We start from the raw sequence: 24,401 nt of genomic DNA on the forward strand, positions 1-24,401 counted from the left end.
AAAAAGGGAAATGCTGGATATATCCATAGGCCCCCCAGACTACCGAATACCAAATTGCTTTTTGCTCATCTTTGGTCAGGGTTGAGCAGCACTAAATGAATACTTCACCTGCTGGTGCGCAGCTGGCTCGGTGCCTTGCCTGGATGTAAGGAAGGTGCAGTGAGCAGTGGAAGAGAAACTAGTGTTTAAAACCAACAAATAGGGAGGGAAAGAAAGATTTCGGCTGCCAAACTAGGGAGTAGACTCCAATTAAGGTTTTATGGAATACATTATTTACATGTTTGTAAATCAGTGTGGAGGAGAGGACTTTTTTATGGTGCTTGAAGGTCGTATATATCTATATATTGATTTGCTGGAGTTAGCTGGATCATAAATATTCCTCATTGTGTATGGTTCTAGGGATTATAGACGTAAGTGTCTCTGAAATATTTGTAACTCTTGGGCATAGCCGGTGCTTGTGAATAACCCTTGTTTTGCCACAAATCCGTTGGCTAGAAAAGCCTGCATTGGAAGTTTGTATCTCCTCGTGTTCCTTCTCTTCTAACGTTGCTTTAGTATTTATTTAAATTGCTTTATTCTGACTTGGCTCAGAGACCGGGAAAGGAAAAATTAAAACTTAAACTGCAGATGTAATTAGTTAACTACAGTTCCTAAGAGATTTTCCCAGGTTTTAGAAAACTGTTTTGAAGTGAAAATGATAATTTTGTAGATGGTAAGTGAATTTGCTGTTGCAGGCACAGTGCCGTTTTTCCTATAAACTGAAACACAGATGTTATCTTGAAGCCTCTTGCAGTATAATTATTCCTGTAATAAAGAAAACAAGTTTGTTTGCCTATTGTGCTTTTTATAGGGAAGGTTCTGGGCTACCTAAATATGAACTGTTAGCTACATTGCCCACAAATACGTTGCTTACTGACTGCGTTAATCAACCCAGAAGAACAAATAAAATGGACTTGAAATTTTAGCTTTGGAAAACCTTTTCCTAGTTAACTGGCTAGGAAATATTTTGAGTGTGAGAAGGGGCAAGGAATGGTTAAAAGGTGAGCATTCCTAATCAAATGGTTATTTGTTTGCAAAGATGGTAAGTAATGTGTGGTGATCTGATATTAGACTGGGTAAAAGGTTTTGGTTAGAAAGTATTTATAGTTAAACATGCAAGCTAAATTATTTCATTTAGTGTCAGTTTTTTGGGCAGTAGTTTCCAGAATCCACTTGGAAGCAAGTCAGAGTATAGTTGAATCTTTGGTAAATTTTGTTTCAAAACGTATTTAAGTTTAAAAGGGGGAAGGGGAAGAAAATCTGAAGCCAAATTCTGAACTGCAGGTAAAATTAGATGATAAGTATTAGAGTAGGAAGCAAATTTTTATTTGACAACTGAGTTGAAATCCAGTTAATTTTAGCAGCTCTCATTGAGAGGCCTTATTTATAGAACATACACCAGTAACTGAGTATTTGCCCTTCTTCCCCTATTCTACATTTTTCCTAGTATTTAAAGAGAGATCAAATTTAATAAACATGCTCAGTCACCACTGAAACTAAAGTTGAAAAGGGCTATTAAGTCATCCAGTCAAATCTCCTAAATAACCGTTGATTAACATTTTATTTGTGGGTGCTTAAGAAAAGATTTAGTTTGCTTGCTTCTTTTTTTTCTTTTTTTTTTTTTTTTAATTTGAAAGAACAAGCAAAACCCTAACAAACAGCTTCTGTGATATTTAGGTGTTTGATTTGTCAGAAAGTTATGTCAAACTTTTGCTCTTCCGTGTTTTTTTTTTTTTTTTAGTATATTGTGCTGCTTTTTAGGAGCTGCCAGTCTGCAATGCAAGGTAGAGAACAGCTGAACAATTAAAACTCCTCTGTAGTAAAGCACTAATGAGTTTATAACACTTACATATGTTCACCTTCAAGAGGGAGGGCTGTGAAAGGAGGAAACATCATCTCAGTGACTGGAGGCAGCTGGAGGAGATTAGCAATGAGGTGTGCTCTGCAGGAACAGCACCAGGAGGAATTCACTGCTTTGCAGAAGAGCAGCAACCTGGCCCAGGATGGTGCTACTGGGGAAGCAGAAATTTCAGCACATTATCTGTGCTGGCTACTAGTGGAAAACACGTTTGCTGCATGGCAACACATGCCGTTTTAAATCTTGTGCAAGTTTTTTCTAATGGGAGATAAAGCAATGTGTGTGAAGTAGAGAGACAGTAAAGTTCAGTGACATGTTCATTTAGGTGAAGTCTGGATTCTGGACTGTTGCCTCTGTGAGAATGGGACTTGTGGGATGATGGAGAGTTAGAGGAAAAAAAATCTCGTGAAGATGCTGCAGGCAGCTGTGCTGCAGCAGGCATCCTGATGTTCAAACCCAGACTTGTTCCACATTGCTGGGGAAAAGATACTTTGAGTTGCCCAAGCTTGGTCTGATTTCTTTGGAGCTGGCGCTTCTCCTTCCACAGGAAACCCTTACTCTGACGAAGTTTTGTGCTTTTGCTCTGAATTTCAGTGATGAAAGCTGAGAAAATACATACAGTGCCTCAAGAATATGTGTTTGGGGAGCATCAGGGCCCAAATGCTGGCTTTGTAGCTAAGGCGTATGGAGTAGCTTGTGCTTTTTACTGCAGTGCTTGCTTGCTGTACTGTTACTGAATCAAAAGCAATGTGGAGTATTTTATGATGCTTGTCTGTAATACGTGGTTTCAGTGGAGTCAATTTATGCTTATATGCCTGTACATCCTATTTCTTTGATATGTAATGAAAGAGTGAAAGCATACCATGTTTGGTGGTAAAGGTCTTATGGAAGTACCACTGTGTCCACAGTTTCAATACAGGGATCACTGTCTATCTTAAAAAAAATCACAACAAACCAAAACAAAAAATCCCAAACCATCCCAAACCCAATAAAATCCTTAGGAGCATTCAGTGTGTGAGAACATGTACCTTTTCTGCTGCAGTCTTTTTTTTTTTTTTCCTCTTTTACACCACACATGCTGTGTATGTTAGATTCCAGCTAATTTGAGTGACATATTTGAAATGTTCAGAAACATGTGGAGGAGGAAGATAGACAGGTATTTGCAAACAGCTTTGTTAGTAGAGCTTAATATTTTACTGGTTGTCATCTGTGCTAGTGATTTGCATGTGTGTACCCAGCCCACACTAATTACAAAGTAAAAATCACTGGCTGAAATCACTGTGAAGATACATGTATTCTTCACACTTTTATGTGTATTCTCAGCTGTTAGTAAATCATACAGTGGAGTGCCTCTGTCTTGCTCAGCTCAAAATCACTGAGTATGGGATGGTGGCTTAGACATTGCTCAAGTTCTTCATATTTGGAGGTGGATTTACTTTTTCATTTGTGATTTTAATAAACTGGGCTGTTTTCAGAGATGGTAACAGAAACCTGGTGGACAAAAAATTTTTTCAGCAAAAACCCTGCTTTCAGTCTTCAGAGTATCTGCTTCATTTGCCTCCGCTACCTTTGCCAGGCATGGCAGAGTATAGCAGCTTCTCAGCCTGGAGAAGAGAAGGCTCCAGGGAGACCTTGTAGCAGCCTTCCACTACCTGAAGGGAGCCTACAAGAAAGCCAGAGAGGGACTTTTTACAAGGGCATGTAGGGATAGGACAAGTGATAATGGCTTTAAACTAAAAGAGGGTAGATTTAGATTAGATACAAGGAAGAAATTCTTCGCTGTGAGGGTGGTGAGGCACTGGCAGAGGTTGCCCAGAGAAGCTGTGGCTGCCACTTCCCTTGCAGTTTGAAGGCCAGGCTGGAGGGGGCTTTGAGCAACCTGCTCTAGTGGAAGGTGTCCCTACTCATGGCAGGGGGGTTGGAACTAGATGATCTTTAAGGTTCCTTCCAACCCAAACCATTCTATGATTCTTGCAGCTGGCTTCCTAATGCTTCAGGTCCAGGCTGTCATCCATGATTCAAGAAAAAGCAGCATCAAATAACTGTTCTGGCTTTCTTATCTGCTAACATGGTACTTGGCTAGATAGCCTGGTCTTTCATTCTTTGAAAAATAAAATGAACTTCTATGTTTTTAGGCAATCCCTGTCCAGCAGAGGTTAAAAGGCCACTTCGCCACAGGGGTTAGAAGCTTGCCTGTTTCAGCTGAATACTTGGTTGAAATCAACAAAATCTTGCTGGCCATGGCTGATGTTGAACTGATGCTGAATGCACCAGAGCTGAATACTGGCATTTATGAGGATTTTTCATCTCAGGAAGATGCACTGAAGGTACTGTATGCCTAAGCATTACATTCAGAGGGAACAACAGGAGAAGGGAATAGCAGAAGTTACTGTATAGCTGTATTTGTATTTTTGCTCAGTATATACTGAATCAATATGCACTGAAAATTAAATAATGAGACAGATTTGTGACTAATTTTTCTATTATGCAGAATCTGGATACAAAGTGGAGCAGCGTGGAAGCTGGGCAGGAGATTGGGGAAGAAGGGTTTGGCTTCTTTTGTTGGAGAAACTGTTGACTTTTTCATCAAGTAGTCTACATAATATGTAGAGAAACGCTAAAGCTAGTGTCCTTATGTTCCTGCTTGGTCTCCTTGATATAGCTGCTGTTCTCTACATCATGTGAAAACAATTGTTCACATGGGAAGAGGAAGAAAGGGAGACTCTTGACTTTTGCATGAAGCTATAGATGAGGCCACAAGACAACAGTGCCTGTTCTGATTAGCAAAGCATCAATATGTGCTCAATTTTAAGCTCCCACTTCTCCTCGTTGCCAGCCAGTGGATTTACCGTGTGATTAATGATGAGGAAGTAGTTAAGGATTTGCCATTCTTCAAAAGGGATGAAGAAAGTATGTTTGCAAATATTGAATCCTGCTGTCAAATTTAAATTATGCGTTTAGAAGTCTGAGTCCTGGCTAATTTTGAGCATGCAAAGGAGCACGATAGATTTCCACAGAAAACACCCATTGGAGTTGGGAATTGCACATGGTGTATGGTGAAGTGTACCTCCGTGCGTGGGGAAGCGTGGGGGGTCCATGTGTCCTTATATTTGAGGTAGTCAGGCTTTGCCTCTCACCTAGAGCTAGATCAGCTGTTTCTGCAGCTGTTATACAAGTCCTTTAAAAGCTTTTCAGAATTTCAGTCCACTTTTCCAACCCGCTTTTCTTTATGCTGTGTACATGCTTTCATTTTTTTGTATTTCTTTTTGGCATAGTTTTCAACAGCAAATAGGGGAATGATGCTTTGACAAAGCGGGTGATTCTTCTGTTTTGTTGATGAGATTCTCTTGTCCCTGTTTACTCTGCTTCTGTGCTCCCCTAAGTACAGTTAGGAGTGTTTATGTTAAGATGGGTTTAAAATACCTCATTTTGGTGCAAGTCTGTCATCTGATTTCAAAATTTTGGTATATTCTAAGGACGTTTTCAGAAGAAGCAAATAGCAGAGCACAGAATTTTTAGAAGTGTTGCTGTTTGAAATTCAGAAAGATAAGTAAATTTCACTGTTCGCTTGGACTGTTTGCTCTCTGAATACAAAGGCAGTCTTACAACAGCATCTGGTTTAAAGGTATTTTCACATCCTTATTCAATGATTTTTGAGAGAGATTGTTTTAACTTTGTCATTTAAATCTAAAACTTTCATGTAGCTTGTGCTTTTGGAGTCTGTGCATATAAGAGGTTATGTGAAGCGTAATAAAGTCACGTTTTGTGGCTCATTTTTCACGTGAGGAAGGAATACATACAGTGGCTTCATGACAAGGGGCAGGTTTGTTTAATAATGAAGATGCTGCTGTTTAGAGAAGTATGGTATGCCACTTTACCTCAGGAACAGGTTGGATATATAAAACGCTTCGTCTTCATAAAAAAACTGAGGACACATGCTTAAAATGGTGTGACAGACTATTCAGTTCAGTTGCGAAAACTGATTTAATCTGAACTGATGGTCATGGTCTCACTGTAGGTACTGATTTTTGGAACAGTATTTTGTAGAGATTACTTTTTGGTGGGTTTTTTTTTTCTTTCTTTTTAATTTCCTGCTCGTGTTGACTCTACTAATGGCTTGTGTCATTATTGTGCTTGCAGAACACAAAAGATATTTTGGATAAACTCGGGGATCAAATTGCAGTCGTACATGAGAAGCAGCCGGATGTTATATTAGAAGCATCTGGACCTGAGGCAATACAAATAGGAGATGCACTAACCCAGTTGAATGCGGAATGGGACAGAATTAATAGAATGTACAATGATCGTAAATGGTAAGTCAGGGTTTTTTTTGTTTCTGTGACCATGTGGTAAATATTTTATGTACTTGAATATAAGCATTTTACAAATGTTCTCTAATGATGAAGGTAAAGAGTTTGGGGGTAACCAGCTTTAGTTTGTTACTATTACACAAAAACTGTCAGAACTGTTGAGTGTTGAAAGAGTTCATCTGCAAATTGTAGTGTAGGTGCTTTTATGACGTTAATTGTTTTTACTTTATAAAACAGAATATTTTGTCTATAAACCATAAAATTTTTGTTTTGTAAAGGTATTGCAAAGCAAAGTTCTAGAAGGAAAATATTGAGTAGGGCGTCTTTTAATAAAGAATTCAAGGCTGCTTTTGAAGGAGGGAAGGAGTTTGAAAGGATGGGACCTTTAAAATACAGCACACGGTCTCCCATAACATCCTCCTAGGGAAGCTCAGGAAGTGTGGGCTGAATGAGTTGTCAGTGAGGTGGATTGAGAACTGGCTGAATGGCAGAACTCAGAGGGCTGTCGTCAGCGACTCTGAGTCTAGTTGAAGGCCGGTAACTAGTGGCATCCCCCAGGGGTCAGTACTGGGCCCAGTCTTGTTCAACTTCATCAACGACTTGGATGAAGAGTTAGAATGTGCCCTCAGCAAGTTTGCTGATGACACAAAACTGGGAGGTGTGGTAGATACACCAGAAGGCTGTGCTGCCATTCAGCGTGACCTGGACAGGCTGGAAAGTTGGGCAGAGAGGAACCTGATGAGGTTCAACAAGGCCAAGTGCAGGGTCCTGCACCTGGGGAGGAACAACCCCATGCATCAGTACATGCTTGGGGTGGACCTGCAGGAGAGCAGCTCTGTGGAGAGGGACCTGGGTGTCCTAGTGGACGACAGGTTAACCATGAGCCAGCAGTGTGCCCTGGCTGCCAAGAAAGCTAATGGGATCCTGGGATGCATTAGGAGGAGTGTGGTCAGCAGGTCGAGGGAGGTTCTCCTTCCCCTCTACACTGCCCTAGGGAGGCCTCATCTGCAGTACTCTGTCCAGTTCTGGGCTCCCCAGTTCAAGAAAGATGAAGAGCTACTGGAGAGAGTCCAGCGGAGGGCTACAGGGATGGTGAGGGGACTGGATCATCTCCCCTACGAGGAGAGGCTGAGGGAGCTGGGCTTGTTCAGCCTGAAGAAGAGAAGGCTGCGAGGCGACCTAATAAATGCTTATAAATATCTGAAGGGTGGGTGTCAGGAGGATGGGGTCAAGCTCTTTTCAGTAGTGCCCAGTGACAGGACAAGGGGCCATGGGCACAAACTGAGGCACAGGAAGTTCCATCTGAACATGAGGAAGAATTTCTTCCCTCTGGGGGTGACGGAGCACTGGAATAGGCTGCCCAGGGAGGTTGTGGAGTCTCCTTCTCTGGAGATATTCAAGACCCGCCTGGACGCGGTCCTGTGCAGCCTGCTGTAGGTGACCCTGCTTCAGCAGGAGGGTTGGACTAGATGACCCACAGAGGTCCCTTCCAACCCCTACCATTCTGTGATTCTGCCCATATGATAGTTGCCAATGATCTTTGTTGTAAATAATTGAAGATAAGAGATGACCATATTAGAAAATTTTGTGGTTGAGAGAACGAGATAATATTGAAATCCATGCCTAAGAAATCTGTATTTCCTATTTCCTTTCCACAATGATAAAACCACTGTAATTTCACTTATGCCAAAGTAGGGGGAATAAAAAAAAGTTTAAGCTGTGATTTCTCCCCGCCCCTTACAGAAGATACTCTAAACTGAAAATGCCTGATCTGAAGCATCTTTAAATGTTTAAAAACACACTCAATACTACTTAGTTAAAATTGTTAAAGTGTGTCAGAAAGGCATTTTAAGAGGGAATTGATGAAAGTATTAAAGTATGTGTTCAGAAAGTTACCACTAAGCTGAAGGTACTCACACTGCAAACAGCAGTAGGCACTGAGATTGCAGCTATGCAAAAAAAACCTTAAGGACTGAAAATTATTTTATGAAACATAAAATTAAATGCAAAGGCTTATAGTGTAGTTAATTTGCTTTTCCAGTAGTTGCTTTTTAGTAGTGGTATAAGGTAATGGTTAATGCAGAAATTCTGTAGAGCATAAAGTAATATCTAGCCATGTTCACTTGCTTTGTAGCACCAGAAATCTGATATTAAACACGTTTGGTAGTGTATTTTGAAGCGATGTTTTCAGTAAGTGTGTGTTGTATAAGCTGATGTTTTCAACTCTTTCTCAGAGCGCTGGTGTATGTGTAGAAATATACAAACTGGTTGGTGGTATTTGTTAAGCAGAGACTTCCAGAAATTCTGGACCACTGGATCAGTGAAACATCAAGGTTTCTAACAACTCATCAGGCACTGTTGTTTCACTGGTTTTTAATTTGAAAAAAATTAGTAGTGCCGGGTAGGTACTGCTTTCTGTGCTCTTGCTGGCTGCCTGTGGTCACCTGCTGTATTTGGAGACAACCGCTCCAGAATCTGCTGCCAATTATATTTGTATGCCTGCAGCTATTTTGTTGTTTTCATAGGTATGATGTGCACTAAGCTTTAGTTATGCCTTTTTTCCCTCCCATAACTTAATTCAAAAGCTTTCATTAATATTATCCTTTTGTAAGTATGACTATAATTTCATTCACTACTTAAATTTCATTCCATTAACCAGAAACTTGGTCTTCCCAATGCAAAAGGTAAATTTATCAAAGAGTAATTTCAATGTTTATGGTTAGCTGGCAAAGTGCAACAGCTTACCTCCTCAGTTTTGTTCACTGAATGTAAATTAATCCTGAACATCATAAAGTTTGTAAAGATCTGTATCTTAATGGAAATAATATTGGGCACAATTTTCATACAAAAGGGACTACTGGACTAGCAATTTAAGCTAAAATAGCATGTAGCCTCCTGAATATATGCTACAATTTTAATAGGAAATACTTTGATTAAAGAAGATAATATTAGTATCAATATTAACATGCTGTATTTCGGCATTGGTATTTTTATACCCTTTCTGTTACAAAGAAGAATTTTAACAAATTTTATTCTTGCTTATTCCAGTGTTGCCCTCAGTATAACCAAGAAGGCTAGAAGGCTCTATCTCCTTACTAATCTCTGTCTTTTTTCTGTTTCTGGAGTGAGTGGAGATTTTGACAGAATTTGTGGAAACAGCATCTGAAGTCTGTGGCAAAAGATTGATTTAATTTTCAGAGGGAGTAATGATTTTGTGATCGAGTGCCAGCTAAGTAGTTAAACCTTTGATAAAAGCTCTGATGTAGCCAAGCATAAGTTGAATTAAACTGTACTTTGCAAAGCTTTTAAGTGTTCAACTAAATCCAGTTGACTTCAGTTTGACTTGAACATATGTGTAAAGTAAAATGTGGATGTATAGGCTTAATGCTTTGTTGAACTGTTTGTAACAATGCTGGTTTGCTAGTTCTGCTCCTTCTGCCGTGGACTTTCCACTAGTGCTGAACGTGTTGGTGACTTGGGAATGAACTGTGGTTTGGAAGCAAGGGGATCCCTGCAGAGGAGGCAAGGAGTAGCCAAGTCTGTGCTGTAGTGACAGGGCTTTGATACTTTTATCGTACAGCTGAGGCAGTCTGTAGTGAAACAGAAGTATGTGCATCTGGCTCAAAAACTTCAGAGTGAAACTTCATCTTGTTGCTCAAAATACTGATGGAACTGTAGGCTCACAACAGAAATGGCAGGAGTTAAAGCTTTATATCTCAAAGCATTCTGCTCTAAAGTTTTATAATTCTGGATTCTGAAAAAGTCACCTGTTCAAAACTCCCCCAGAAACTTTCATTTTGAAGGAAGCCAATAAAATATTCTTTTAAACTATTTTAAATGCTGAGAACATCTCTTCTCATTAAATGTGGAATGAGATACTATCGTGAGACAATATGTTCAGTTAGACTGAAACGTACCTGAGAAATAAAAGAGGAATGAGATTTGGGGTCAGTCTACTGGTTGGTCTAGTGTATTGAATTGCAATGTATGCAGCACACTGAAATGGTAGAATTAGGAAGTAGGGTCAGAAAAATTTAATTAGAGATTTTTACGGCTTGCTTCTTTGTTAGAATTAGCCCACGTGAAGAATAATAACAAAAAAACCCTGTATGTGGCAGGAGATCTGGATGTCTTGATGAACATGAGATACAATTTTGATAAAAATAATCTCACTAGGAACTCTGGGGTTACTGAATTTAATCAGTGAAGCAAATAGATGCAATGGTAGCTCTTTAAAGTCTGGGTTGGGATATCTTGGATGTTATGCTGCTAATTTCAGATTGCATCTGTATGTAAGCAGTAATCCTGGAGTCTCTGCTGTTGGAAGTAAGACAAAAACAATAGGCTGCAGATGAGACCTTTCTTCTGTCGTTTTAACGGGGTCCTCTGATAAGCAGGAGACATGGCCTCCCATGTCTTTAAAGAAGATACTTGTTATATTAGTTTGGAATAGGATACTGCCCAGTCAGTGGCATTGATGTAGATTTCATATTGTTTGTCTCAAGTCCTGCATCCTTTGAGGCATGTGTCCTATCTGCTTTATAATGCTGGGATAGAGCTAGCAATCAACAAATAGAAAGCAAACCACTCTCTCTATGCCTTTCTGACATGTTTTTCTTATTTAACATACGTGAGCTGTTTTTGTTAGTTTGTTAACATAGTAGAACTCTCATTTTAGTTACAAACAACCTTCTGACTGTGATAACTCAGGCTGTTCTATGCTAAAAAATGTTGCCCTTCAAGTTAAGCTACACATTAATTTGAGGCTGCAAAGATGGTAATAATAATGAAATGCCTAGTAAATTATTGTGTGATTAAATTGTGTAAGATGTATTTATGTGGGCCCACTGGTAATACAGTCAATTCTATATAATCAAAATCACCCTCACTTATTAAATTCCAGGCACCAGCACCCTGTGGCTTATGAATTCAAAAAAGAAAAAAGTTGAGCGATTAATCATATTTTGTATTCCACACTGTCTGATATCTGAACTGTTAAGAAAAAAAGGGTTATGCAGACCAATTTGATGCAGCTAATCAATCTTTATTTTTTAAGTGACAGAAACAAAAGTTTGCTTAAGACTGCCCTTTTTTCCTTCAGCTGGAAGTTAATGACAGTCTGTGCTGTTGGCTTTTACCGGCTGCTAGTATGTCAGGAAGCCTTCAGTACTGGGACTTTGTTAACCAGGCTATACGCTAGCCTTTCTGTTTCGCAAGGCAAGTTTCTACTCACTGGAGTAGGAATCATAGCCTCTTCACCAAAACTATATGGATAATTTTTCAATGCGTTGTTTTCAAACAGTTGCTTTGATAGAGCGATTGAAGTGTGGAGGCAGTTCCACTGTGATCTCAATGACCTCTCCCACTGGATAACGGAAGCTGAAGTGTTATTAGCCGATGCCCGTGGTCCAGATGGCAGCCTGGAGCTGCAGAGAGCTGGGCTGCATCAGCAGGTATGTATGATTTGTGCTGAAAATGAGCAAGGTAGAAAAAGTCTAGATTTTTGACTAAAACTCTATTTTTTTTATATAGGCATTTAGATTTGAAATGAGGATGTGCAATTACACTTAAAGTGGTAACTCTTCATTTATTTTTAATTGCAGTTTGAAATGATTCTTGGAAGATCTCAACTCCTGCTTGTAGTATGGGGTTTTATGATGACCCTTTGTATGGATGGGTTTGAGATAATTTGATAACTGAAATATTGGCATTATTTTTGTTGTTTCATAAGTTTCAATACAGCTTTAAGAATAAGTTAATCTGTTAAGAAATCCAGTATATTATTTCACTTTCTACTCACAATTTAAAAAAATGGACCTCAATAATGGTCGGTTATAACCTGGCAAATTATTTTTTTAAATAAATGACTTTGCTTATACAAAGCAGGATCTTGCAATCTAGAAAAAGAGAAGATTCCAATTACAGATGTCTTAGGTTTAGTAGTTTCAATTTCAGTTCTGGAATTTAATTCTCTGATGTCTTTCAAACTCATTATTAAGTAAGAGAAGACTTTTCTGTTTAGCTAAACTACTTTGTTTCCTTTTAAATAAGGAGAATAAGAATAACTTTAAGGATCAGGTTGGTTTTTTTTTCTTTTGGGAATAATGGTTAACCCAGTGTTAGGTATGTGTTGATAAAGAAATGTACATTCTACCTAGCATATAGTTTGTATTTTATCTTTGTTGCTGCTTAGAGTTTTCTTCTAGGGCATTTGCCTTCTCTTTCTTGAATCATCTTATTCCTGATCTAGTTGCAAAGAAGTTTTTACTAACAGTGTAAGGTTTTTGTAGTGGTTAGGGATATTTGAAGGCTTGATCCTGACATCTTCTGACTTCCTTTAGTTTCATGGATTTTTCTGTCACATCTGGGGACCATGGCAGAACAGCCATTAATTATCCTAGCTAAAATACTGTTAAGTTACAGAAATAGTCAGGGGCATAGGTTATGAGAAGAACTGTGGAAAAAAAAAGTCATACCATCTGTTAGCACTACTAGAAAGTGCTGTACCTTAACAGGAAAGAAATCAAATGTAAGTGTGGATTGTAGCACTGATGGCTTAAATGAATTCTTGTGATCCTAAGTAGTATTCAGCAGCCTATTCTGTGACATTATCTTTTTATGACACTCATTGGAAAATTGAACTAGATTCAACCCCAGACTCTTAATAACTTAAATCAACAGCATCCGATTTTAAGTAAGATAGCTTTAAGTGCCTGTTTTAGGAAAATAATATGCACCCAGGATTCATCCTGCATATTATGAGCCACAGATCAAAGTCACTTTGGGTTAGTAACAAAATTTTTGTTGGCTTTTATGTTTGACAGGAACTTGAAGAGGGAGTCAGCAGCCATCAAACCAGTGTTTCAGCATTGAACAGAACTGGGGAAGGGATCATACAGAAACTGTCTGCTACAGATGGGGGCTTCCTGCAGGAGAAGCTGGCGGGATTGAACAGGCGCTGGAAAGCAATCACCATGGAGGTCATGGATAGACAACAGAGGTAATAAGTTAATCAGAAATTTGAATGTCTGACCAGATGTGATGAGGAAAATCTCATTTAGAAGGTTGTGGGAGAGACAGTGCATTCTATTGCACACCATCATTAATCTGAATTTTCCTGACATTCAGACCTCTGAATGCACCTCCAGGTGACTGCTTAGTGAGTCTGTGTTTAACACAACCCACCATATGACAACCACAAAACTTCTTTTCTTACAGTTTTCCTTTCTTTTTAAAATCATTTCATTGCTAAGCCAGGCTTTTTTAGGATGGAATACTCAGCTACTTTCTCTGGCTGAAGCTGAACTGTAAGTATATTACCTTGATCTCTGTTTTTGTGTTGTCAAAGATACATTAATTAAAACAGTTGTACTGTTCTTGAATTTTCACAGTACTATAAAATAAGATCTATAAGTCTGTTTGCAATGATTTAATCCATCTGACTATATATTTTCTGAACAAAATGAAAATCCATTTTGAAGTAGCCTTGAATTTATTTCAGATGAAAGAGCAAGGTTGTCTGAGATAAATATACACATTTTCAGCGCATCTGGGAATATAAGATCCCCTCTCTGTTCTTACTGCTAAAAAATGCGTAAGGCTAAATCCCTGGAATGGATAGCTATTTTTGGAGGCTATTCATGCAATTATACATTTTTAACATCTGCTGATACGTTTAGAAATGTAATAAGATTTTTCTTAATTATTTAGTTTGAGAAAGTCCATTAAAGCTCTGTGTGATCTAGGGAATTTTTCCCTTGGAGGGTTTAGGGACATTTCTAACACTTTCACTAACGGTGGCTTTGTAGTGGCTTACAGTGATTAGGCCTAAAGGTGTTGTCATTACTGTCACTTATGTTTAATGTTTTCTGCAGACTTTCAAAAGTCTATTTTGTGACTTTGGAATGAAAATTATCTATTTTTAAGGTTGTAGTATAAATTTGCAGGTATCTTGCATTTTATTAATGATGACAGAATCCTTTGAATACCAAAATGAATCCTTTAAAATGCTCCAACCGCTGAAAAACACGTGACTCTTCCATCAAAAGTAACGTAGGACTGACATACGGTGTTCACTGCAGAAATGCATGCAGATTTTTTGTTTTCCTTTTTAAGGCTAAAAGGAGAGAATCAGCAGCTAATAGAGTACATAAAAAAGGTTGATGAGCTGCGTTGCTGGCTGGAAAATGTAGAAAATGCTCTGGACACAAGATTTACATTCAGCCATGAAGAAAACTTGCGAGAATTACAGGCAAGATCCATTAGTGTGTATATGCGTATGCAGATGTATATGCTTTTGCAGAGGGAAATTTTCACATTGTAAATAGCCAAAGGAATATTATGGTTGTGTGAAATTGCTTACGCAGGCAAGATATATCTTGTAATGAAGGTGGGGTGAGTTGATAACTATGTTATCTAGTCAGAAGATGGTGGCTATTTATTAGAAATTGAGAAATATATGTACTACTGATAAAATTTAGTAAGTGGAATTTCACTGAAGATGATGTTCCCCAAGTCAACTTTAAAATTGTCAGAACTTTAGCAAAAAGCCGATAAGCTTAAAATGGTAAATAAGCACCATTGTCCCATTTACTGGGCAGCTTTCATACTTTGTGTAAGATTTTGTTTAATCTGCTTTTCAAGCTGTAAGGGTTTTGGCTGTTTGAAGTAACTTGGGTGCATATGTATGCCTGTATTTTTGCTGTTTACTTTGTGTCTGGCTTTGACAACAAGATGTCTGGTTTGTAGGATGTGTGATAGAGAATGTTTCTGGAATCCTATAAGAATGGAAGTTGTAGTCAATCCAACAAACCCGCTTGCTCATTTATTAAAAATTAGTAATTTAAAACAAACAAACCACCTCTGTTAGACCAATTCAGGTGGAAAGGCTTGAACTTCCAACAAATGTGTATAAACAGTGTAAAGTAGTTACAGCTGTGTTTGCCTAAACAAATTGTCCGTTGAGTATTGGCTGTCTGACTGTCATGAAAGTTTAATTTTTCTTGTCATCTGTCTTAATAAAGATGCCTGAAGTGAACGGTAGAACTGCAATAAGGGGGGAAAGAGCACAATTTGCTAGAGAAACACTGGTAGGCAATTATTAAGCACCAATTTTACCCTGTGAAAGCAAGAATGTGTGCGCAATTTTGGTTATTTATATTAAGGAAAGGTGAGTTTGCAATGGAACAGGTACTGAGTAAGATTGCTGGGCTGTTCAGGAGGGTGAAGAGCTCCTCATCTGCAAAGAAACTTGAAGCTTGCCTTGTTTTGTCTGGTCAAATAAAGAACAATGAGAAGGGATATGATGATGAGAATGAGAATGCATAGGGAAGTTGAGCGATTAGTAAAGGCCGGTATTCAGGAAGTGGGAATAACAGATGTTAACGGATCACTCAGCGATAAATATGTCCTGCTAATGACAAGGAGATTTCTAAATAGAACTTCTAGAGCAGTCTCCAATTAAAAAGGATATAACATGTTTAAAAAAGTAATTCTTTTAAGGTAGGCCCTTGAAAATTTAGGACAGGCACTATTTGGTATAGCAGTTATTGTAGTGGGGTACTCTGTTCAGTGATCTCCCTTCCAGGCGTGTGTTCCTGTCACTTTACTATGCACACCTCCATAATACGCCTGTAACAGAGATTAGTTTAAATATTGGGCTGGATAAATGTGATGTGTGCTTGCTACTGTAATTTTTTTATTCCAGTGCTCTAGATGCAAAATATCTGATTCCTACTCCATAATGCTTGTGGTCGATGGGCAAATGATAGTACAGTTGATTTAAAGGCAGTGGGAAACCAAGCATAAGCTGCTTTTGTTTTTGCAGGATCTGGCCTTCACATTTAAAGAGAAAGAAGGTTATAGCAGGTTGATCAAAATGAAGTTGTAATGTCATGTTTCATTTTTAAATACATTTAGAGTACATTTCCTTAAGAGTAAAGTGCCTTGTAGTGGTCTACCATGTACTTGCATAATGCACGTTAGGAGTGGGCCTGTAGTGTTTTTTTTTTATATTTTTAGAAAATAAATGCAGGCAACAATTTTGATTGACAACCTGTTGCCTTTGGACACATATGGTACATCCAGAGGTGATCAAACAGAAACATCTTGCGAGATGAGAATCTGTATGCATGATATGAAGCTGTATGTGTAGCTTGGCTATTTGCAGTTGTATGGTTTTTTGCCAGTTAGCAATAAATGTTGATATTTGAATACATGTTTAATTATTATTTAATGAATTAATTATTAATTTCTAGATAGAGCATAGAAACCAAACCAGAAGCTTTTCTGTTATACATTTCCAGAGAAATTTCTAAATATTGGAGTTAAGGAAAGCTCCCCCCTACATTTACTTAAGATTGTATGCATTTTCCTTCAGTCTAAACTCTTCTGTCCCTTTTAGGTCTTAAATGAAGAGATGGAAATACAGGGTGACAAACTGGAATGGCTGAACAGGACTGAACCTGAAGTGCTTTTGGATAAAAACGTTGATCTTCAGGAAAAAGACAAACTTTCCAGTTGCCTACAGTCCCTCAATATGAGGTGGAATAAGGTGTGCATTTCTTCCGCGTTGGGTACCTGAAGTTGAAAATATAGTAGTGTACTCAGAGTGGTTGTTTTTCTTTCTGTGTATCTGTGACATTCCTGCACGGCTTCTAAGATATTTTATCTATGTTCAGGAAATGTGCCCCAATCCATGTTTGTGTGAAAACACTGGTGGACATTTTTCCCTCAGAAAGAGTTAGTTTAGCTTACGTTTTTTGTTGATTTTCTTTTGTATTGGCTTTGTTTAGATAGCTGGGTCAAAAATATTTCACTTATGTACCAATTTGAATTTGAGAGTGTCAAAATAAATCTTTGCTGTATAGGGAACTTGGATGTTTGTAGATGTTAAGAGGAAAACAGATGAATCTGTGGTAAAGCTTAGTGAGAAAATCTTATCAAGTGTGTCTGGAATTCTTCTGGAGTATAACTGCTGTAAATTAGAAACTCTGGTGTTCAGTCTCACTGAATCATAGAATCATAGAATGCTTTGGGTTGGAAGGGACCTCTACAGGCCATCTAGCCCAACCCCCCAGCAGTGAGCAGGGATACCTTCAGCTAGACTGTGTTGCTCAGAGCCCCATCATTGGTAAGTATTTGAGAAGAAAAGAATTCGCTGGTTGGTGGAAAACCAGATTTTTTCCAAGCGGAGCCTGGACACCCAAGTGAAAAAGAAATAGAATTATTTGGGACTATATTATGTATCAGGGCCGTAAGAATTTATTGAAGAAAGCAGTGTTTGATAGTTCAGAGAAAAAAAAAAAGGTCTGTTTTTACCTACTTGGCCATAAAAATAGGTCTCGCCCCCCCCCGTATATTACATTTGCATCACTGCCTTTTAAAAACTTTTAAAAAAGAAGGCAAATTTGTCTGCGCTACAATAGAGTTTAGCAGTAACGTTTTTTTATTTTTAAATTGATTGCCTGTTTTTCTACTTTCCTGTCATGGATGACCACAAATCATGCTTTGCATTGTCTTTCCTTCAAAGTGTACTCAAATAATGAGTCATAGCTCTGATGCTTAGGCAGTAAAAAACACGTAAACAGCCTGTCTACAACAGTTCATTTATTTCTCTCCAAGATTTAGCTAAGACACTGGAACCTATTGAAATACCACTCTGAGCACCTCTTGGCATTTTTATTGTTTTTAAATGATACCTTGAAAAAGTTCATTGAAATATATCTGAGGCATGCCATTGTAGCAAGCATGGTGTAGAATATTTTGTCTTCTAATTAGTGATTACTTTTTTGCTGTTAATGTAGGTTGGTTTACTGTTTTTATTCCTCTCTCCTGGGCTGTAGGTGTTTAGAGAAGTGCCTGACAGAGTGAGAGAACTGAAGGCATTTGTTGGGCAGTCTCATCTTGTTACACAGACAAAGCCTTCTGGTGAGTGACCAGTCCTTCTGTTGTACTTGATTGTATTGAGTTTAATCCTGTTTGTGATCAAAAATTATCCAAAGAATAAAACATTTGCTATGAGTTTAAACAAGTGGAAATAAGAAATGTTGTCCATCGCTGTACTTGGGGCTACCTTCATGTTACTATGGGAGAGAGATGGAACGTTTGGATAGGGAAAAAGTCACTCTTCAGGATTGGGGGAGTCCCCTAAGAGTTTTGAAATGGAGGAATGTTTTAGTAAAGCTTAGGCCTCTTCACTGGTAACCAGTGTACTAGGTATAGAATAAAAACAAAATAGCTATTTTTGTGACAGCCTGACTTCCTGTGGATTTGTGCCTTAATTAAGATCCACTAGATTTCCCTACAGCTAATTATTTGTAAGGTATCTCCTGCATGTAGGTTCTCTGCAGTCCTATAATAAAGGCCGTTGTGTGTCTTTCAGCTTGACAGGGACACAGATAGGTCTTTCATTTGCTAGACACTTATCTTCCTGAATCTTGTAGGGGAAACTGTCTAAATATGATACGTTTTTGTATCAGACATTGACACTGGCCATCTCTTCAAGTAGTTGGAGGCAGATCCAGAGTGTAAACAAGATGCCCAGGTCTCCTTTTTAGAAAACTGGGTAAAAAAGACAGCCTTGCCTGAAAGAATTTGTGTCTTGAACTTCAGTAAATTAACTCTTTATTAACTCTTTTTTTTTCTTTTTTTTTTTTTTTTTTTTCAATTCAGCATCAGTAAACAGGATCTAAAGGAGGAAAGCCAACTTTTGTTTAAGCCTTCCAAAACCTTGATTCAGCTTGTTTTCATTTCATACAGGGTGTTTGCTAAGTAAAGCTCCCGTATTTCATTGCTTGAGGCAAGCGTGTAGTATTCACACTCCAGCTTGATTTAGCTTAGTGTTTTCTTGGAACTAGAACATGACTAAACACAGTTTCTGGAGTGAATCTTAACTGTTCAGCTCATTCCTCAATGCTTTGCAGTGTCACGTTAAAAAGATAGAAAGTACGGGTCTGAACTGGCAGGCATCTGTCCCTCCTTAGAACAGTTGTATATTGCTAAGTTCATGAAGCATCTGTTGCAGTAGCTTGACTGACTTGTGCTTCAATGAATTCTGAGCCAAGAGTGGGGAAATCCTTTCTGCCACATAATAAAAAAGCGAGGAAGATAATTTCAGACATTTATCTTAAACAAAATGTTTGTTTTTCATGCTTAATAGAGGCCAATTCCCTTTCATGTTAAAGAGTGTTTAGCTCTACTCCATTAGATTTAATTTCATTTTGCCTCTGCAAGTTTTCTTCTTGTTTGTTTTTTATTTAGGCTGAATCATTTGGGTGGGTCTTTGGCATGCAATGAAATAATTAATAGCCTTGAAAAAAAAGAAAAAAGGAATTTCTGATTACTTAGTTACTTATGGTTAAAATGCCTCAAATACAAATTTTGCTGTACTTTCACTGTAGATGCTGTTGCATATTTATACGAATTACAAAAACCCCTGTAATTCCCACAGTTGCACTTGTGGCCGTGACTATTTTTCTTTAACAAAAACCCCAAACTCTCTTTCAGATGTCCAAAAGGTGGTGCTAGTTTCTTCTTCATTGGAAATTCCTGTTCAGGCTCAGCAGGCTTTGGAACTTTCTGCACCTGCTGATCTGGATAAAACTATAACTGAGCTGGCTGACTGGTTGGTATTAATTGACCAGATGCTCAAGTCAAACATAGTCACCGTGGGAAATACTGAAGAGATCAATCGGACTATTGCACGAATGAAAGTATGTGTTTTTATGAGGGCTAGAGGATTGGAAAATTGGCTCCCACTTCAATAGCTTGCATGTTCAGTAAAGAATTACACGTATTTTAGAAAAAAAACCCCTGACTGCAGTAAATGCACAACTTGAAAATTACACTTTCAATACTGTCATTATTACACTTCTCTCCATTGTACAATTTCCTGTTTCCTGTTTCCTGTGTCCCTGTGTGAGCTAGGCACTGTTATGTTTGCTTTAAACAAAGCATATAGCTCCTGAAAATGGCATTTTTTGGGGGAATGTACAGACAGCTTATGCTGAAGACTTAGGAGCAGCCTCATATTTGCTTGGAAGGTGACCTTTATGATCCAATCTGTAGTGGTTTCTAATGAGTTTTGTTCTACTGTAGTTACACTAAACTGATTTTCAGAAACATGCTAATATCATTAAAAGTTATAACATAAAAGCTTATGAAGTAAATGTTTGTTTCTGTTGATAGCTCCTGCTATGCTGAGCCATGACTAAGGGCAGAATGTGTGAAATGTGTGCTACCATTAAGGTTCATTTTATTTGACTTGATATCAATTAACATGAGTAACTGTAGAGTAAAAGCTGCAGGCTAAACAAGTGCTAAACTGTTAATGTGGGTGTCTGGTGTAATCTGGAATTAGAAAGAATAATGTGATGTACAGTAACTTTAAAACACTTTCTTTTAACTGTATAATACTTGTAATATTCACTTCTGGTACATTGCCATAGTAAAATAACTATGTTTTTTATACAAGATGTAGTCTGATTGTTCCTCTCCATTCTTTTCTTTCTTTATCTCTCTCTCCCTCTCCCTGCACCCCCAAGAAAAAAGATTAGAACTTGATAAGAGAAAAGTAAGTTATGGGAGAGCAAAAAATAGATATTGGAAAATGTTGTGCAGTGACTATGGTAACTGTGTGATTTGTACATGTTAACCTTCACGTCTAGATTTTCAGTAACTGTATTTCAGAATATTTTTGCTATTTAAAGCAGTGCTACAATACCGTGACAATTCAAAGGTTACAATAATGATGGGAACAGCCATCTAATTGTGGTGACATGTTATCTGTTTTATCTACAAACAATACAGATGATATTAACTAAATTCTGCTTTTTGGACTTAAAATTTATATCCTAATTCTCAACAGATAACAAAGGCAGATTTGGACCAGCGGCACCCTCAGCTTGATTCTGTTTTTACATTGGCTCAGAATCTGAAAAATAAAACTTCCAGTTCAGATATTAGGACAGTGATCACAGAAAAATGTAAGTTTCTCTGTTGTGTGTTTGCAAATACAAAGTTTCCATGGCAGTAAAAAAATCTTCATATCTTTCCCTTACACTCTTGATCTTGAGCCTAGCTGAAGTTATTTTCCTTGAACATACCGAAAACTTAGCAGTTAAGTGGCTTTAACTCTTAACAGTCTAATTCCTGGAAGTTGTTTTCTTGACTGGCCATTTTTTCAAGTGCAAAGGTAAATATTTTTGGTGGCATTTCAAAATATGAAGAATTTGAGTTACCGAACAGCCACAGACCCCAGGGATAAGGATTTTATTTATTGATAAAAGGAACTAATCGTGTAACTTTATTTTTGTTGATCTATGATGCACTGGGCAGTTAGCAAAAAGCACAAATGTATTGACTTAGAACACAAACTTTGTGTACATACTTTTGAGCTCTACTACATACTGCAAAATTGATTTTCCAGTTTAAAGGTCCCCACCTCCTTTGAAAATTTCTTTTACTGGTACTTAAGGAAAGAAAGTGTACAACTGACACAATTAGAAAGTAAGGGACAATGTATTCTTTGAACTCTTAAACTTTGCCAGTTGCTAAGATTATAAAATCCATGCAGCAGGAAATATCATAATTAGAAGTAAAAATGGAAAGATATATTTCCTTATCTCCTCTGTAATGTAGTTTTCCTCTACTCCATCTATGTTGTGGTTTATTCTTCTTGTATTAAGTTCTTCTCTTACTAAATCCAAAGCACAGCAGCTACTGGGAGAAATACTAACTCTATCCTAGCCGAAACCAGGACATGCTACAACAATACTTTGGTGTCCATAAGACTTGCTGGAGATAACTGGGTCAGATAGAAGGCCCACAGAAATGTTAAAGGGTCTAATGAGATGGCGTTCACTGTCTAAGATTCACAGGAGCTATGGATTGGTAGGGGAGTAAGATCCAAAGAGGCTAAAGCAATGTGTAGGGCCTGAGTTTTGCAGCCACTCAGATCTAGGAGTCAGGTCGAAACCTGGGATAGGATAGTAACTGTATAGTCCATGGGAGTCAGTCAGCAAGGGGAGATCTGGTCAGTCACAAAACATTCTTGATTCTTCAAAGAAAATGAACAAGGAATAAAGAAACTATGTTGAAAATCGGAGTTCCCCTATAGTCACGCCCATCCAAGGCAGATACCCTAGATGTGTGTGAAGATTTTGCTACCTGTCATGAAACATGAAAAACCTGACGGTTTTGTTGCTACTGATATTTATAAAGAAAAGTTTGCTCTGAAGAAAAGTGAAGCTCAGGACTGCTTTATGCACCTTGTTAGTTAAACACCGAGGGGAATATACCAATATCTTACAAACTCCTGTGAGCCTGCTGTACATTGTTAGATGTAGCCTAAGAGCTCAAATAGCTAGGAGCACAGAAACAGAGAAAAGCTTCCTTCTCTGGAACTTCCCTCCCAATTACTGCATGGACATCAGCAATTAAAAGTCTCATCAGGAGTTCTTTCCAAACTTTCTGCCTTTGATACCTGGTGCCCCAGCACCTTTTCCTGGGAACCTACCTATTGAACCCACTGAATGCTGAGGTTACCAGGAATTTCGCTATTTCTGTCCTCTTGGTGGAGACTGAAGAGAGGAGAAATATGCCAACATTGCAGAGAGTAAGGTTAACCTGGCCATAAATAGTGAAAAATACACCAAGAAATATTCTTTCTATAATAATAGTAATACTATGTAGACATCAAATATCTGTCCATTTCATCCAAGTTGCTATTGTAGGCAGCTGTTGCTCAGGGACATTTTTTCTTTCTTTGTGGGGAGAGCTTAAACACTAAAGAGTTTTTTCTCTACAGTTCATTAGCCAGTTCACAGGGTTATAGTATTTTTTCACTCCTGCTGTTTTTACTTTTGTTGTTTTGGTGAAACCACTGATCTCTCCCAGCAGCTGCTAGTTCACTGTGAACATACTCTTCATCCAATAAAATAATATATTTTTTTTTAAAAAAAAAGAAAAACCATATTATTTCTTGCTGTTGGGGTACTGAAGCTTTCTTCTAAGTTCTCATTCAGCACGACCTACATCATGCCTGAAAATTAATCCAAAAGTTGCCTGTGGGTTGAAATTGATGAATCTATATTGCACAGATCACTGGGTTTGTCCACCAGTAATACAGTTGCCCTGACGGACGGGCTTCACTGCCACAGTCTTTGAGAAAGTTGTGAAACTAAACAGAATGTTGTTGAATGTATAAAAGAAATCTTCCCAAGCATATCAAGGATAATGGCCTTATATACTTGTAGAAGGTTAAAAAAAAATCTTCATGGAAGATTGATCTGACCTGAGTATCAAGTGTGTTAATTTTCTAATAAAACTTGCTGTTACCTGTTGCTGCTCAGAGTACAGATATACTCAAGAAGTCTAGCTTAGGTTTTTTTGTTTGTTTGTTTTATAGTTGCTTTTTTACTCTTTAGTTCTAGTGATGTAGTGTGTACCCAATAACTGTCATGACAGGTAATAAGGAAACATGTTTCCACCTCTTTTGACTTTCAAGTAATATGCTTTCCTAGGGAAGGCAGGCTTACTGCTTTCCCTGACATACTGCTTTTTGTCCTAGGCTCTTGTCATGTTGTCTTTTTCACCCTTTATTTATTAAAGGTTAAAGCTTGTTTATTGATCATCTAATGTAACTCTATTGAGAGAGGAATGGGATACTTGAAGGAAACAGGGTGTGATCAATAAGTTCTGTTCTGCTGTGTCATCTACATAAGCCTGTAGAAACCTGTGGTGGAATGGAAGTACCAAAGTAGGTTGTTACTGAGTGTTTCTACCTTGGGCAAAAATTTTAATGCAGATGCCACTAGACTGCCTTCAGCATACAGTGGTCTGGAAAGCTTAGTTCACTTTGTATAGGCTATCCAGATCTATTTATTTCTTTATTTGTTTATTTGTACTAGTTTAAGTTGCAGATATAGCCATCACCCTAAAACTGTGATCTTTGGAGCCCTGCTGCTGGCACACTTTGACAGTGCAGCTGAGGCAGATTTGCCTCCCACATGTGTGTACTTAAAAAGTAAAATAATGCCTTTGAAATATTCCAGACATAACAGTTGTTACCTGTATGCTGATCTGCTGAAACAAGAGGTAGCCAAACACCTGTATTTTTGTTTGCTTGTGTGAATGTGTAAACTGCATGGGGAACTAAAAAAACCAAACAACTATTACTGTTTTTTGTCCTGAGA

General features: G+C 38.1%; 1 protein-coding gene across 3 annotated transcripts in view; it reads left to right on the forward strand.

The window, feature by feature from the left end:
* UTRN (utrophin) overlaps positions 1-24,401 on the forward strand; it is a 394,109-nt gene that overhangs the window by 140,074 nt on the left and 229,634 nt on the right. For all 3 annotated transcript variants that reach the window (XM_075413727.1, XM_075413726.1, XM_075413728.1), the window contains 9 exons: positions 4,033-4,224; positions 6,038-6,210; positions 11,510-11,660; positions 13,032-13,207; positions 14,323-14,458; positions 16,610-16,759; positions 18,051-18,135; positions 19,714-19,919; positions 21,074-21,191. In XM_075413727.1, coding sequence (XP_075269842.1) covers positions 4,033-4,224; positions 6,038-6,210; positions 11,510-11,660; positions 13,032-13,207; positions 14,323-14,458; positions 16,610-16,759; positions 18,051-18,135; positions 19,714-19,919; positions 21,074-21,191 — 1,387 coding nt within the window. The remainder of the gene's footprint in view (positions 1-4,032; positions 4,225-6,037; positions 6,211-11,509; positions 11,661-13,031; positions 13,208-14,322; positions 14,459-16,609; positions 16,760-18,050; positions 18,136-19,713; positions 19,920-21,073; positions 21,192-24,401) is intronic.

Source organism: Opisthocomus hoazin, chromosome 2, assembly GCF_030867145.1.
Source record: "Opisthocomus hoazin isolate bOpiHoa1 chromosome 2, bOpiHoa1.hap1, whole genome shotgun sequence".
Classification (NCBI taxonomy): domain Eukaryota; kingdom Metazoa; phylum Chordata; class Aves; order Opisthocomiformes; family Opisthocomidae; genus Opisthocomus; species Opisthocomus hoazin.